General features: G+C 36.0%; 1 protein-coding gene across 2 annotated transcripts in view; it reads left to right on the top strand.

The window, feature by feature from the left end:
- UBE2D1 (ubiquitin conjugating enzyme E2 D1) overlaps nt 1–15,042 on the top strand; it is a 37,867-nt gene that overhangs the window by 20,123 nt on the left and 2,702 nt on the right. For both annotated transcript variants that reach the window (XM_059170220.1, XM_059170219.1), the window contains exons 2-5: nt 8,614–8,677; nt 8,770–8,801; nt 11,534–11,611; nt 12,670–12,775. In XM_059170220.1, coding sequence (XP_059026203.1) covers nt 8,614–8,677; nt 8,770–8,801; nt 11,534–11,611; nt 12,670–12,775 — 280 coding nt within the window. The remainder of the gene's footprint in view (nt 1–8,613; nt 8,678–8,769; nt 8,802–11,533; nt 11,612–12,669; nt 12,776–15,042) is intronic.

Genomic DNA, 15,042 nt, shown 5'->3' with positions numbered 1-15,042 from the left:
AAAAGCATTAGTGACAATATAGAATCTCTAAGAGCAGAAATGGGATCTAATCAGGCTGAATTTAAAAAATGCTGTGAATGAGATGCAGTCTAAACTGGATAATCTAATAGCCAAGTGTAAATGAGACAGAAGAATGAATCAGTTATCTAGAATATAAGGTGATAGAAGGAAAGCTGAGGAAGATAGGAATAGGCAGCTAGGGCCCATGAAAATAGACTTAGATCAATGATGCCATGAAATGTTCCAATGTCAGAATTATTGGGATTCCTAAGGGAGTGGAGAGAGAGAGAGAGAGAGGACTAGAACATATTTGAGGAAATTATAGCTAAGAACTTCCCTAATCTGGGGAAGGAAACAAATATTCCTGACCAAGATGCAGAGAGGACCCCTAAAAATAAAAATAGATAAACACCCTGACATATTAGTGAAGCTTGCAAATCTTAGAGCCAATGAAGCTACTTTAAGAGCAGCAAAGGGGATGAGATCTCTTTTGTACAGAGGGAGGAACGCCATAATAACATCAGACCTATCCACAGAGACCTGGCAAGCCAGAAAGGGCTGACAAGACATAGTCAGGGTACTAAATGAGAAGAACATACAGCCAAGAATACTTTATCCAGTAAGGCTGTCATTCAGAATGGATGGAGAGATAAGGAGCTTCCAGGACAGGCAGAAACTGAAAGAATATGTGACCACCAAGCCAGCCCTGCAGGAAATATTAAGGAGGAATACTGTAAACAAAGGAAGACCCCAAGAGTAAGATAGACCAGAAGTTAACAGAGAAAACCTATAGAAACAGGTACTTTATAGGCAATACAATGGCACTAAAATAATATCTTTCAATAGCCTCTCTCAATGTAAACAGGCTGAATGCTCCTATCAAAAGACAAAGGGTTTCACATTTGATAAGAAAGCAGGGCCCACTCATATGCTGTCTACAAGAAATTCAATTTGAACCTAAAGACACCTCCAGATTGAAGGTGAGGGGATAGAGAACCATTTATCATGCTAGTCGGCCTGAAAAGAAAGTAGGGGTAGCAATCCTCATATCAGACAAATTAGATTTTAATCCAAAGACTGTAGTAAGAGATGTAGAGGGACACTATATCATACTTAAGGGGCCTATCTAATGAGAAAAATCTGATATTATAAATATCTGTGCCCCCAATGTGCAAACAGGCAATTATATAAACCAATTAATAACCAAAAAAAAAGGAAATATATGGAAAACAATATATTAATAGGGGACTTCAACACCCCACTCACAGCAATGGGCATATCATCTAAGCAAAAGATCAACAAGAAACAAGGGCTTTGAATGATGCACTGGACCAGATGGACTTCACAGATTATATACAGTATAACCTTCCATCCTAAAAAAACAGAATACTCATTCTTCTTGAGTGCACATGCAACTTTCTCCAGAATGGATCGCACACAGGGTCACAAATCAGGTCGCAACTGATACCAAAGGATTTGGATCATTCTCTGCATATTTTCAGACCATTATGATTTGAAACTGGAACTCATCACAAGAAGAAATTTGGAAGGAACCCAAACACTTGGAGATGAAAGAACATCCTGCTAAAGAACAAATGGGTCAACCAGGGCATTAAAGAACTAAACAATTCATACAAGCCTATGACAATGAAAACACATCGATTTAAACTTACGGGATACTGCAAAGGCGGTCCTAAGAGAGAAGTATATATAGCAGTCCAAGCTGCTCTCAGATAATTAGAACAATCCCAAATGCACAAGCTAACCTTACACCTAAAGGACCTGGAGAAAGAACAGCAAATAAACCTAAACCAAGCAGCAGAAGAGAAATAATAGAGATTAGAGCAGAAATCAATGAAATAGAAACCAGAACAGTACAATGGATCAATGACACTAGAAGCTCTTCTTTGAAAGAATTAATACGATTGATAAACCTATGCCAGACTTATCAAAAAGAAAAGAGAAGGGATTCAAATTAATAAAATCATGATGAAAGGGGAGAAATCAGGACTAAAGCCAAGGAAATAGAGCAATTATTAGAACTTGTTACCAGCAGCTGTATGTCAACAAACTGGACAATCTGGAAGAAATGAATGCATTCCTGGTTACTCATAAACTACCAAGACTGAAACAGGAAGAAATAGACAATCTGAACAGACCAATAACCAGCAAGGAAATTGAAACAGTCGTCAAAACCTGCCAAAGATCAAGAGTCCAGGGCCAGGAGGTTTCCCAGGGGAATTTTGCCAAACATTCAAAGAAGAAATCATACTTATTCTACTGAAGGTGTTCCAATAAATAAAATGGAAGGAAAACTTACAAACTCATTCTATGAGGCCAGCATTACCCTGATCCCCAAGCCAGACAAAGACCCCATCAAAAGGAAAATTACTGACCAATATCCCTAATGAACATGGACACCAAGATACTCAACAAGATCCTGGCCAATAGGACCCAACAGTACCTTAAAAGGATTATTCACCACGACCAGGTGGGATTTATTCCCGGGATCCAAGGTGGTTCAACATTCACAAATCAATCAACATGATAGAGCACATTAGCCAAAGAAGAGACAAGAACCCTCTAATCCTCTCAATTGATGCAAAAAAGCATTTGACAAAATACAGCATCTTTTCATGATTAAAACTCTTTCAGAATACAGGGATAGAGGGAGCATACCTCAAAACCATAAAAGGCATCTATGAATAGCCCACAGCAAATATTCTCAGTGGGAAAAACAGAAAGCTTTTCCCTTCAGGTCAGGAACACAGCAGGGATTCCCACTCTTACCACTTTTGTACAACGTAACAACGTAATTCAACGTAATCCTAGCCTCAGCAATCAGACAACATAAAAGACATTCAAATCAGCAAAGAAAAAGTCAAGTTGAAAAGAAACTGAGGAAGACACAAAGACATGGAAAAGAATCTCATGCTTATGGATTGGAAGAATGAACATCGTTATAATGTTTATGCTGTCCAGAGCAATCTACACATTCAGTGCAATCCCTATCAAAATTCCATGGACAGGGGCGCCTGGGTGGCTTAGTGGGTTGAGGCCTCTGCCTTTGGCTCGGGTCCAGTGTCCTGGGATTGAGCCCCGCATTGGGCTCTCTGCTCGGCGGGGAACCTGCTTCCCCTTCTCTCTCTGCCTGCCTCTCTGCCTACTTCTGATCTATGTCTGTGAAATAAATAAAATCTAAAAAAAAAAAAAAAGAAAAGAAATCCATCGACATTTTTACAGAGCCAGAGCAAACAGTCCTAAAATTTATATGGAACCAGAAAAGATCCCGGATCCCCAGGGGAATATTGAAAAAGAAAACAAAAACTGAGAGCACCAGAATGCATGGCTTCAAGGTATATTACAAAGCTGTGGTCATCAGGATAGCACTGTATTGGCACAAAAACAGACACAGAGATCTGTGGGACAGAGTAGGGAACCCAGAAATGGACCCTCAACTGTATGGTCAACTCATCTTTGACAAAGCAGGAAAGAATATCCAGTGAAGAAAGACTGGTGCTGGAAAAATTGGACAGCCAATAAATGATGCTGGAAAAATTGGACAGCCACATGCAGAAGAATAAAACTGAACCATTCTATTACACCATACAGAAAGATAAGCCCAGAATGCATGAAAAATCTAAATGTGAGACAGGAATTCATTAAAATCCCAGAGGAAAACACAAGCAGTAACCTTTTTGATCTTGGCCACAGTGACTTCTGTCCTTTTTTTTTTAGGCATTTTTAAAATTAATTTTTTAGAGAGAACATTTAAGTAGGGAGGACATCATGCAGAGCAGGTAGAGGGAGAAGCAGGTCCCAGGCTGAGGAAGGAGCCCTGTGCAAGACTCTATCCCAGGACTTGGGATCATGACCTGAGCTGAAGACAGACGTTTAACCAACTAAGCCACCTACGTGTCCCTACAGTGACTTCTTTCAAGACACATCTCTAAAGGCAAGGGAAGCAAAAGCAAAAATGAACATTCGAGACTTCAAGATAAAAAGCTTTCTCATAGCAAAGGCAATAGTCAACAAACTAAAGAGGAGCTCACAGAATGGGAGAAGATATTTGCAAATAACATTACAGATAAAGGGCTGGTATCTAAGATCTGTAAAGAATTTCTCAAACTCAAGACCCAGAAAACAAATAATTCAGTCAAGAAATGGGCAGAAGACATGAACAGATACTTTTCCAGAGAGGACATCCAAATGACCAATAGACACATGAAAAATGCTCCACATCACTTGCCATCAGGGAAATACAAATCAAAACCACAATGAGATACCACCTTTGACCAGTAAGAATGGCCAAAATTAACAAGATGGAGGAACAAATGTTGGCAAGAATGTGGAGAAAAAAAAATCTTATTACAGTGTTGGTGGGAATGCAAATTGGTGCAACCACTTTCAAAAACAGTAGGGTGGTTCCTCAGATGTTAAAAATAGAACTGCTCTATAACCCAGCAATTGCACTACTGGGTATTTACTCCAAATATACAGATGGCGTGAAAAGAAGGGGCACCTGCACCCCAGTGTTTGTAGCCACAGGGTCCACAATAGCCAAACAGTGGAAGGAGCCATGATGTTCTTCAACGGATGGCATGGATAAATAAGATGTAGTTCATATATACAATGGGGTATTACTCAGCCATCATCAGAAAGGTTGAATACCCATCATTTGCATCAACATGGGTGGAATTGGACAGTATTATTCTATGTGAAATATGTCAAGTAGAGACATATTTGGTTTCAGTCTTTTGTGGAACATAAGGAATAGTATGGAGGACCACAGAGAAAGGGAGGGAAAACTGAATGGGAAGAAATCAGAGAGGGAGACAAACTATGAGAAACTCTGGACTCCGGGAGACACACTGAGGGTTGCAGAAGGGAGGGGAGTTGTGGGATGGGGTAACCTGATGATGGGCATTAAGGAGGGCACGCGTGATAATGAGCACTGGATGTTATATGCAACTGATGAATTGTTGAACACTACATCAAAAACCAATATGTTGGCTAAGTGAACATAATTTTTTTTATTGTGTTATGTTAGTCATCATAAAATACATCATTAGTTTTTGATGCAGTGTTCCAAGATCATTTAAATGGATATAATTTAAATAAAATAAGATAAAATAAAATTAAAAGGTTCAAATAAAAAAAACGATACTAGCTGCTGAATAGGCTAAGAAGAAAAGAGTGGGGATTTGGTTTGGTTGTACTTTTGTTGTTACATATTTTCACACTCTTAGCACATCTCAGAATTCCTCATTTTTGTTTTTTCAGACTTAAGGTCTATTTTTGTGGGTGAGGGAGGGTATATTTTGAGCCTTTTGTTTTCTGTTGGTCATTCTGTCTGTACTGATGTACCATAGTTTCAGTCACGTATTTCCAAATATAACAGGGTCTGAGAAAGGGATAGAACAGTAGGCATTTAGACTCCTAAAGAGTCTAGGATGTTTAAGTCTCTTCACCTGAGCATTAGTATCATTATTAGTAAGTAATGACCAGTCTCACTCTGAAGAATGTTTGAGGTACTGTCAGCTGCCACTTTCCTATAATAAGTGAGCTTTAAATAGACAACTTAAGAACCTGACCTTTGCAGTTTGGTTGTGAGGTTTTTGTTTCTCATCCTGAGCTCTAACTGCCCCTAACAGAGGAGGAAGAATCAGGGCACAAAAACATACGAACAAGAAAACCTTGACTTTCCTATATTATTTTAAGAGATTTGAAAACAGTCTAACATTTGAAATTTGAACATGATTTAAGGCCATTACAAATTACAATTTGGGGTTTTTTGTTAGTATACAAAATAAATGTGTATTTATGGATAGGTATGACTTATTCACATATATAGTAGCTCTGTAAAATATATACATGCAAATAAATTCCAGCTTTTTAACTATAGAAATTGATTTTCAAAATAACTACTTTTCTAGTTAAAATAAGGGCAAAGTAGTCCCATTTACCCATTTATACTAATTTTTGGAAAACTCAACATGATTAATATTTTCAGAAGCAACCTCCTAGAAGTCCAGTTTAGAAAACTATCAAATAAAGCACAGTCACTTCAGATGGGTATATGACTTGGGAACTCCTCCCCCAGTCATTTAAACTGGTTAAATAATTGCATTCTGCTACTAGAGAATTGGATGGTTGTTATCCATTCCATATTAACATTTACTTGAATGCTTATATATGTCAGAGATTGCTGTACATTTCACATGTGTCATTTCTCTTGTTATAGAAACTATGGATAAAAGTAGTAATGCCACTTTACATTAAATGAAGGTTTGGAGAGTTAAAAACAAACAAACAAACAAACAATGTTTTGCCCAAGATCATGTGGCAGTGGAGTAATGGTACCATTATCACATTAACCATTATCACTAAGTCAAGGACTGAAATATTCCTCTTTATTTTTTAATTATACTTGGACCAAAGAAGCTGCTCTGTTAGTTAATTATTATCAGGAAGAAGAGTACAGCACTAGCTGTAAAGATAATAGCAACAAAAACAAATGAACGGACCAAGATATATACTGGAGAAGATTTAGAAGGAGACCAGAGTTGGTACTTGGCTCCGTTTTTAGCTTTCTTAGGAAAGCTTTCCCTGCCACATCCTATTCCTTATCTGTCTGTTAGAACACTGAACTCATTGTTGTAATTACCATATTGCAATGATTCTAAGGTGCACATATTTTTCATTTAACATTTCTAAAATCTGGATGCATCTTATAATTGATGTCGTCTTTTTTTTTTTTAAGATTTTATTTATTTATTTGACAGGCAGAGATCACAAGTAGGCAGAGAGGCAGGCAGAGAGAGAGGAGGAAGCAGGCCCCCTGCTGAGCAGAGAGCCCGATGTGGGGCTCGATCCCAGGACTCTGGGATCATGACCTGAGCAAAGGCTTTAACCTTAAAGGCAGAGGCTTTAACCCACTGAGCCACCCAGGTGCCCCTAATTAATGTTGTCTTAAAATTAGTTGTCAACATTTCTCCTTAATAATTGGTTCAAAAAATAAAGATGTGATATATGGTCGATGGCATCTTAGATTTGATGCACAATATTTACATGTGTTCCCATGAAAAGGTTTATATCATCCCAACAGTTTTAAATACCAGGTATATATGGTGATTTTCCAGTTTCTAGTCTAGTCCTCTTTTAAGCTTCAGACCTGTATGTTGAACTACATTTTCCTTCAAAACCACAGGCATCACCAATTCAATATGTCTACTTTCTGAACAAACTTGTCTTTCAGTATTCCCCCATGTCAGTAAATGGAATCTCCGTTTGTACATTTGTGAAGCTGAAAAGCTATCGGTTTGACTGCCAGGGTGTGAATCCCACTTCCACCTTACACTAGTTATGTGAGGACACTGAGACATGTGTCTGTCTTCATCTGTAAAATGGGGAGCATAATAACACCTATCTCTGAGAGTTGTTGGGACATTAAAACAAGGAGTAAATGTTAGCTGCCACTGATCTTTATGATACATATCTGTGACCTCTCTCCTTAACTCTGGACATGTAACTCATCCAATCCTGTGAGAGGTAGGCCCTTTAAAATACTTCTGTCCACTTTTATCTCATCGCTGCTTCTCCACTCCAGGCCCTCATTTTTCTCACCTATAGTAACTAATAGCTTCTACTCTTTCTCATCTCTAGTCTATTCAGTACAAAGATCAGTCAACAATCTTTTAAATCAGATCACACAACTTCTTAAAAACCCACAGTTCTTAGTATGGTATGTATTGTTCTCAGTTGTCTGCCTAGCCTCTGCCCACTTTTTCAGCCTGATCTTATGCTGCTCTACCTTGTAGTGTCACTCATTTCTCCCAAAACGAACTCCCACTCATCCTTTTCTTCTTAGCTGCCACTGCCTCAAAGACATGTTCTGATCTTCCAAACTAAAGTAGTTACTTCAGTCCTAGTGTATGATCTTTTATATTGAATTTATACCTTTCATATTTGGGGTGAAGATAAGGAAGTCGAGTGATTTCCCCAAGGATTGTAATGCTGATTATGGTAGAACTAGAATGCCAGACGAGGACCGGCCAACTCTAAACTCTCATTTCCATGGTCCTTCCTTTGCTTCCTTGAGAACAGAAGAAAGCATATGAATCAATGTGTGAGGCTTCCAAATATGGCCTGACTTCTCTCCTTTCTTTCTATTTAACCTTCAGGTAGGTTGTTCTCTCAATATCCATTTCTTTGGAAGCCGTCCCTCCCAAATTAGATTGTAAACCTTTGAAGATGTTCGTCTATTCATATGGTACTAATATAACATTCTTCTAGCAGTTCTTATATATACCTAGCAGTTATATAAATTACCTTGTTTACAATAGATAATGATTAAATATTTTTGTCTTAGGGATGTTAGAGAAAAACAGTATTTTAATCCATTTAATTTATTCAGGGTTTGGTGATATTTCATGAAAGAATATAGTACTTGCCATACTCTTCTACCAATCAGTTACTACATTTTCTGTTATCAGATTTTGAATAGAACTGCCTCAAATTTAATTTTAAAGTAAATAGTTGGTGTCTTCATAGATTATTATGCTTGTTTCACTAGAAAAACAATTAACCTTAAGTATTTTTGCTTTGCTTCAGGAATTAAGTGATCTACAACGAGACCCACCTGCTCATTGTTCCGCTGGACCCGTGGGGGATGACTGTAAGCTTTGCTATCTTGCTAGAATTTTGCTACCATTAATAATATAGGTTTGAATGTTTGTTAATGACTCCAAAACTCTTTGTTTGTTTCAGTGTTCCACTGGCAAGCAACTATTATGGGACCTGTAAGTATGATTCATATATATGAAATTAATTCCCTCAGCCATACCTCATTCTTACCATTTCACCTTTGATGAGACGTTTGTGGCTAAGGTTGAGTTTTCATGTACTCTGAACACTCAGGAAGCAAAATACAATGAAAGGATTTTTGATGATTTTCTGGAGCACTGGTGGCAAATCACTTGTTTGGATCACTTTGATGTTTCCCTTTGACAAATCCTTGGTCATTACACATAGTCATGGATCACCCACCATTTGCACCGAGTCTATATGTTACACATTTGCTTTATCTGTTTTTAAGCACAAAAGTCAGTTGTTCAGAACCCAGTATAATGATCCTCGCATCAACAATTTTAGTAAAAGAAAAAAATAATATTTTAGTAGGTTAGAAATGACTCTTATTAACTCAGCAATGGAATACCTGCAAGCAACAAGCACCAGTTTGCAATAACTCTTCACTGTTCCTGTGTGTGAGAGGGAACTGGTAAGATAATTGTAACAGATCTGTCTTTGCCAACTCCTGAATTTGTTGTTTTTAGTTTTGTTGTATTGTACTGAACTCAAAATTACCTATTTTATGACTGGCCTTACCTAACACTTACTACCCTTGTTAAGATTATTTCTTTCTGTACCTAGAGGCAGTTATGACTTGAAAAAGACTTTTCTTTTTGTGCACAAAAATCTGATTGCATAGGAATGGGCATAGACTACTTCCTGGGTGAGAATATACATACTAGTAACCTGTTTACATGAACATCATTCTCTCCCTCCCCTGAAAGAATTTTATCTAGTAAGGCATAGAGGTTTTAATCATATTACTAGTGTTTCACTTTTAAAAACAAATACTGAATTTTCAGAGCAGAAGTCCTGGGCAAATGTCTCAAATTCCTAAACTGTTATGTTAAGTTAGTTTTTTCTAAGGGTAAAATGCAATATATTTAAAGAACAACTTGAAGAATCTTATTATTTGTTTTTCATTGCTTACTAAGAACCTTCAAAATACTATTATTTATTTATTTATTTATTAAAGATTTACTTATTTATTTGACAGACCAAGATCACAGGTAGGCAGAGAGGCAGGCAGAGAGAGAGAGAGTGGAAGAAGCAGGCTCCCTGCTGAGCAGGGAGCCCGATGCAGGACTCTATCCCGGGACCCTGGGATCATGACCTGAGCTGAAGGCAGAGGCTTTAACCCACTGAGCCACCCAGGCGCCCCCAAATACTATTATTTAAAGGCCCACCCTTACCATTTGAATTATAGCCCTTCACAGATATTCCTTAGATGAATCACATGTAGCAAATGGTTACAATTATGTTACTCGTACCCCCTTTATTTTAGTAATGCAAACAGGCCACTCTCTAATATCATTTGAATTCATTTACATTTTCTACATTCCCTTTAACTTTTGAAGAACTAGAATTAAACTATATATAGTTAGAATAATTATACAGTGTAGTCCTCTAATGCATATGCAGAGACTTGGGGAAGTAATGATAGTTTTGCTGTTATTACCAAAGTGGTAATATAACATGATAACATGAAAAATTTCATTAAATATTAAGGAGGGGCCCCTGGGTGGCTCAGTTGGTTAAGCATTTGACTTTGGCTTAGGTCATGATCTCAGGGTCCTGGGATTTAGCCCTATGTTATGCTTGTCCCTCTGCTCCTCCCCCTGCTCATGCCCTCTTTCTCAAATAAATAAATTATATATATGTAAGTAGATATATGAATATACGTGTGTGTGTATGTGTATACACACATGTATATATAGAAATATGTGTGTGTATATATATATATATGAAGGAATATATATAAAGGAATTAAAATAGATTTTACCTTTATTCTTTAGCATTTTTTTCTTGCTTGTAACATTGAATGTATTTTCTAACTGCCATAAAGAAACATGGCCAAATTTAAATTCTTCCTATATAGTTGGTTCCTAATTTGATTCAATGACTATTGAATTTATCTAGTTTTATTTTGAGCTTTTTTGTGTTTTCCACATTCTATTGTAAACTGTTACTAAGTGAAGGTTGGAGGTCTGAATTGTGTGTCATGTAGCCTTTCCTTTTTATAACTTGGTCTTTTTATTTCATTTCTATTCTTGCCCCTTAAAGGACGACCATTGGTGCCCCTCCGAAGCTCAGTCAGTTAAGTGTGCTGACTATTGATTTCAGTTCAGGTCTGATCTCAGGATCATGGGATCATTTCCCATGTCAGTTTCCCTGCTCAGTGAGGAGTCTGTTCAGGATTGTCTTTCCCCCTCTGCCCCTCCCCCTGCTTTCACTCTCTCTAAAATAAATAAATCTTAAAAAAAAACCCACGACAATCAGATCTTAAGTTTTATAAATAAGAAGGTAAATAAATACTAGCCCAAACCCTGTTTCCCATACTGATTACTGCTGTGGAAAATTCTTCATTTCTTAAAGCAATCTTGTGTATATACTAATCTATAAAACTCTAGACTCATAAAAAGATCTGTTTAGGTAAGTAACATCACTGTGTGTGTCCTATTTTTGTGTTTAACTTTGATGTCACCATGATTATTGGAGATTCTTCCTTCATACCTGCAAAAGGAAACCTGTTTTCAAGGTAAATGATTTGAACTTAGGACAGAATGATGGCTTTTTTTTTTCCCCAAATCAATTTGGGGGGAAATCATCTTAGGTTACTAAATAAATATAGTAATCACTAAATAAATATAGTAATCACTAATGCAAATATTTGTAATTTCAGCCTGATAGCGCCTATCAAGGTGGAGTCTTCTTTCTCACTGTACATTTTCCGACAGACTATCCTTTTAAGCCACCAAAGGTATTTTCATTTTTATGATTGATTTGACTCCTTGTCAGAGATTTTACTCTCCACCCCAAGATATGTACATGATGTCAAAGACTGTGGGTAGCTTAGCATGTTCAAACTATTCTGTAAAATCACTGAATTTAAATATGCTTATTACTCAAATATTGGACTATATCTGTAAAACAAAAGGCGATATCTGTTATATGATAAATTAGCTTCCTTACCTTTTTTTCTCCTCCTCATTAGGTATATGTAGTTTGGGAAATTTTTTATGGTCAAGAATCACACTTTTGTATTCAGGGGATTATTTTTGAGAAAGTTGACCCTATTTCTCAGGTCTTAAGTTGTGATTCAACAAAAATTTATTGAGTACCTCCAGTGTTCTGTTAACATTGGGGAATACAGAAATAAATGTGACACAGTCCCTTTATTAAGTATGGTAAGAAAAATAAAAACATGTCCTTATTACATTAAATTTACACTGGATCTGAAGAGGAAATAAATGATGGTGACAGCAAGGAGGGAGAAGTTTATTAACAAATACTTCCACTCAGAATAATTATTTTAGATTTTTAAAAACACCTGATTAACATTATATATATGAAACAATGTAACAACAACTCTTGTGGAAAATTAGAATTCTTAGCAGATCCCTTAGGATAGGTAACAGGCTGAGGCTCCTCAACTTTCTTCTGGAACAGGGTCGGCATGCTATTTTTAAATTCATTGTTATTTGTAGGTATCAATGATAATCAAATTAAGAAATGGATTACTTTGAGGGATGATGAAACCCATGGTTAATTACTCCAGGTACTACTCAGGCAGTCATACCAGCTAATATAGATTTATTTATTATATTCCAAAATACTTCTCAGTTCCAGGGGGCCAAGGGGAAACTGACTATTTGCTTTCACACTCCCATTAGCTAAAACTATGTGCACAAAGTAGATGCTCAATTTGTTGCTGAATTTCTCCTCTAAGGTCATGTAAAGTTGAGGACATTTTGCAGATTGGTTCTGTTTTGTTCATAGTTTGTGGGTTGTCACATTTTTGTTTCGTTTTATTTATAGATTGCTTTCACAACAAAAATTTACCATCCAAACATAAACAGTAATGGAAGTATTTGTCTTGATATCCTGAGGTCGCAATGGTCACCAGCTCTGACTGTATCAAAAGGTAATTTTATTTACCAGATTTATAATTATTGATAACAGTGAGACAAGAAAAATATAGCAGAACTATCTAAGGACTAAAGTTTTTTTAAAAAATGCAATTTACTGTTTTCTCCTGCTTTGATTTTGCTTTGCTTTCATAGCTCTTCTACTACTCTTTTGCTTTTGTCAGTGTGATGTGGCTAAGGGTCAAATCTTAATAATAAAATGAGACAAATTTAAATATGTTAGAACTAGAAATTTGGTTGAGCCTACTGACATTTTACCCCTTTAGTTTGGGCTTTAAAGAGAGAGACAGAGTGAAAATCAGATTTTAGGATCAGTTGTGCCATTTATTAAATAGTATTGTTAATGTAATGAGTAAAGCTTTACATCTCTTACTTCATCTAAGAAGACATATTTCACACTTTAGAATAATGCAGTATATTTATTAGGATGTTAGTCTAAACTTTTAATAACCAATAGCATTATTTATGACTGATAACATAATCCATGTGGATTCTCAGCTTTAACAGTTACATACTTTTTTCTTGCTCAATTATCAGGTGTGTATGTAGACCTTCTAGTACCTAGCCAATAGTTTCTGCTGTGCTAGCGCTCTTAATTCATGTCTTGTTTCTCCAGCAGAAGAGAACCCAACCATCAGAAAATACTGTTTTGAGTTAGAAGCTTCTGCCCCTGAAGTAATTTGGTAGTTTTCCCTTTTTATAAAATTTAAGAAAACTATTTCTCTTGAAGGATTCAGGGGAGGAATGAATCTGTGCTCTTTTAAAAAAATATTTTTAATAAATGCTACCTGCATGTTTAACTTGTTTTTAAAAGTGATTAGGTTTATAGTAAGCAGGGTCCACAGCAATAATATTTCAAATATTAGGTAAGTAGTAGCCCTTCACGTCAGCTAGTTATTATGAATGGCAGTTTTTCTGACCTAAAATGTTTGTATAAAATGTTCATGTTGATTCTAGTGTCTCTTTAAAAATCACATAGTATAACTGTTATGTACTAGATGCAAGAAAGTTTTTGCGTCACAGGATTATTCGAATTAATACACTCTTTCCTGGAATGGAAATGGAAATGTAATTGATTTGGTGTAAGTGGTTAAGTACTTACACATACAAAAGAAATGGCAGACTGCCAGATATTGAGCACTAATTTTCTAACATCGGTAGCTTTTTATAAATATTAATTAGTTTTCTTGGCTTCTGGAAACTGCCCTTGAAGAAGAATTTCAAGTAGCCTCACTATCCTCATATGTAAAATGAGGATTATAAGTGTATTACCATGTAAGGTCACTATGCATCTGGCACATAGAAGACATTCGACTGAATGTTAACTATTATTACCTTTTTCTTTATCTTAAAACATTTGATTTGTGTACATTGTAGTGAAATCAGGGCACATTGCTCTTGGCAGCAGGAGTGGGAAATGAGGAACTTCCCTCTTGCCTTATTTTATAAGGTAGCTTATACTTTGCTTATTTGTACATTTTCTACTTTTTTATATTTTAAATGTCTTATTTTGCTTTCTATTGTGAGTTTAGTCTGGAAACTCTGGAGATGTGAGCCTAGATAATCTACCCTACTAGTTAAATATAAAAGGCTTAAAATTTCAGTAGGCATATGGAAGATAAAGAAGATGAATAAAATACTAATTTTTTTCATTAGCCCTTAGCAGCTCCCTTTCTGTATTATTTAAGAAATTAACACTGCTTTATAAATTTGCTTGTGGATTTGTAAGACTAGGAAAAGATAAAGGAACATAGTAGAACATCTTGAAATGTTCTTCCAAAGATTACTCGTACACCCTCAGAAGTTTTGGCATGTAATCATAACAGACAAATCAGGAACCAGAGTCCTTGTTCCTTCCTTTTTCAGATACTTACATTGTTTTTAAGAATGCAGCTATTTGAATTAGTATTTTGATGTGGGAAGAAACAACTACTTTTATAATTTTCACTTATATTTTAAAACATACAAGTTATGAATTGATAATTGTTCACATTATTTTTAAATGACTGTGATACAAATAATGTACATGGAATAAAAGATTCATTGAAAAAAACCTGACAAATATTTCTTCTTTGTAGGCAAACTAGCACGAAGCCAAAGTAAAAAAAGTGCATAAACATGAGTCCAAAATGGTTTGGACTGTTAACTGCAATTTGTTTGCTGTACTTTGAATTGATTAAAACATAGATTTTCTGCATTAAAATAAAATAAAAAATGGATGGTTTCCTTATTAAAGTACAAAAGTATCTTTAAAAAATAGCTA

The sequence above is a fragment of the Mustela lutreola genome, chromosome 4 (assembly GCF_030435805.1).
Source record: "Mustela lutreola isolate mMusLut2 chromosome 4, mMusLut2.pri, whole genome shotgun sequence".
In the NCBI taxonomy this organism is placed as follows: domain Eukaryota; kingdom Metazoa; phylum Chordata; class Mammalia; order Carnivora; family Mustelidae; genus Mustela; species Mustela lutreola.
The sequence above is the reverse complement of the archived record's forward strand: the minus strand, read 5'-3'. Positions and strand labels throughout refer to the sequence as shown.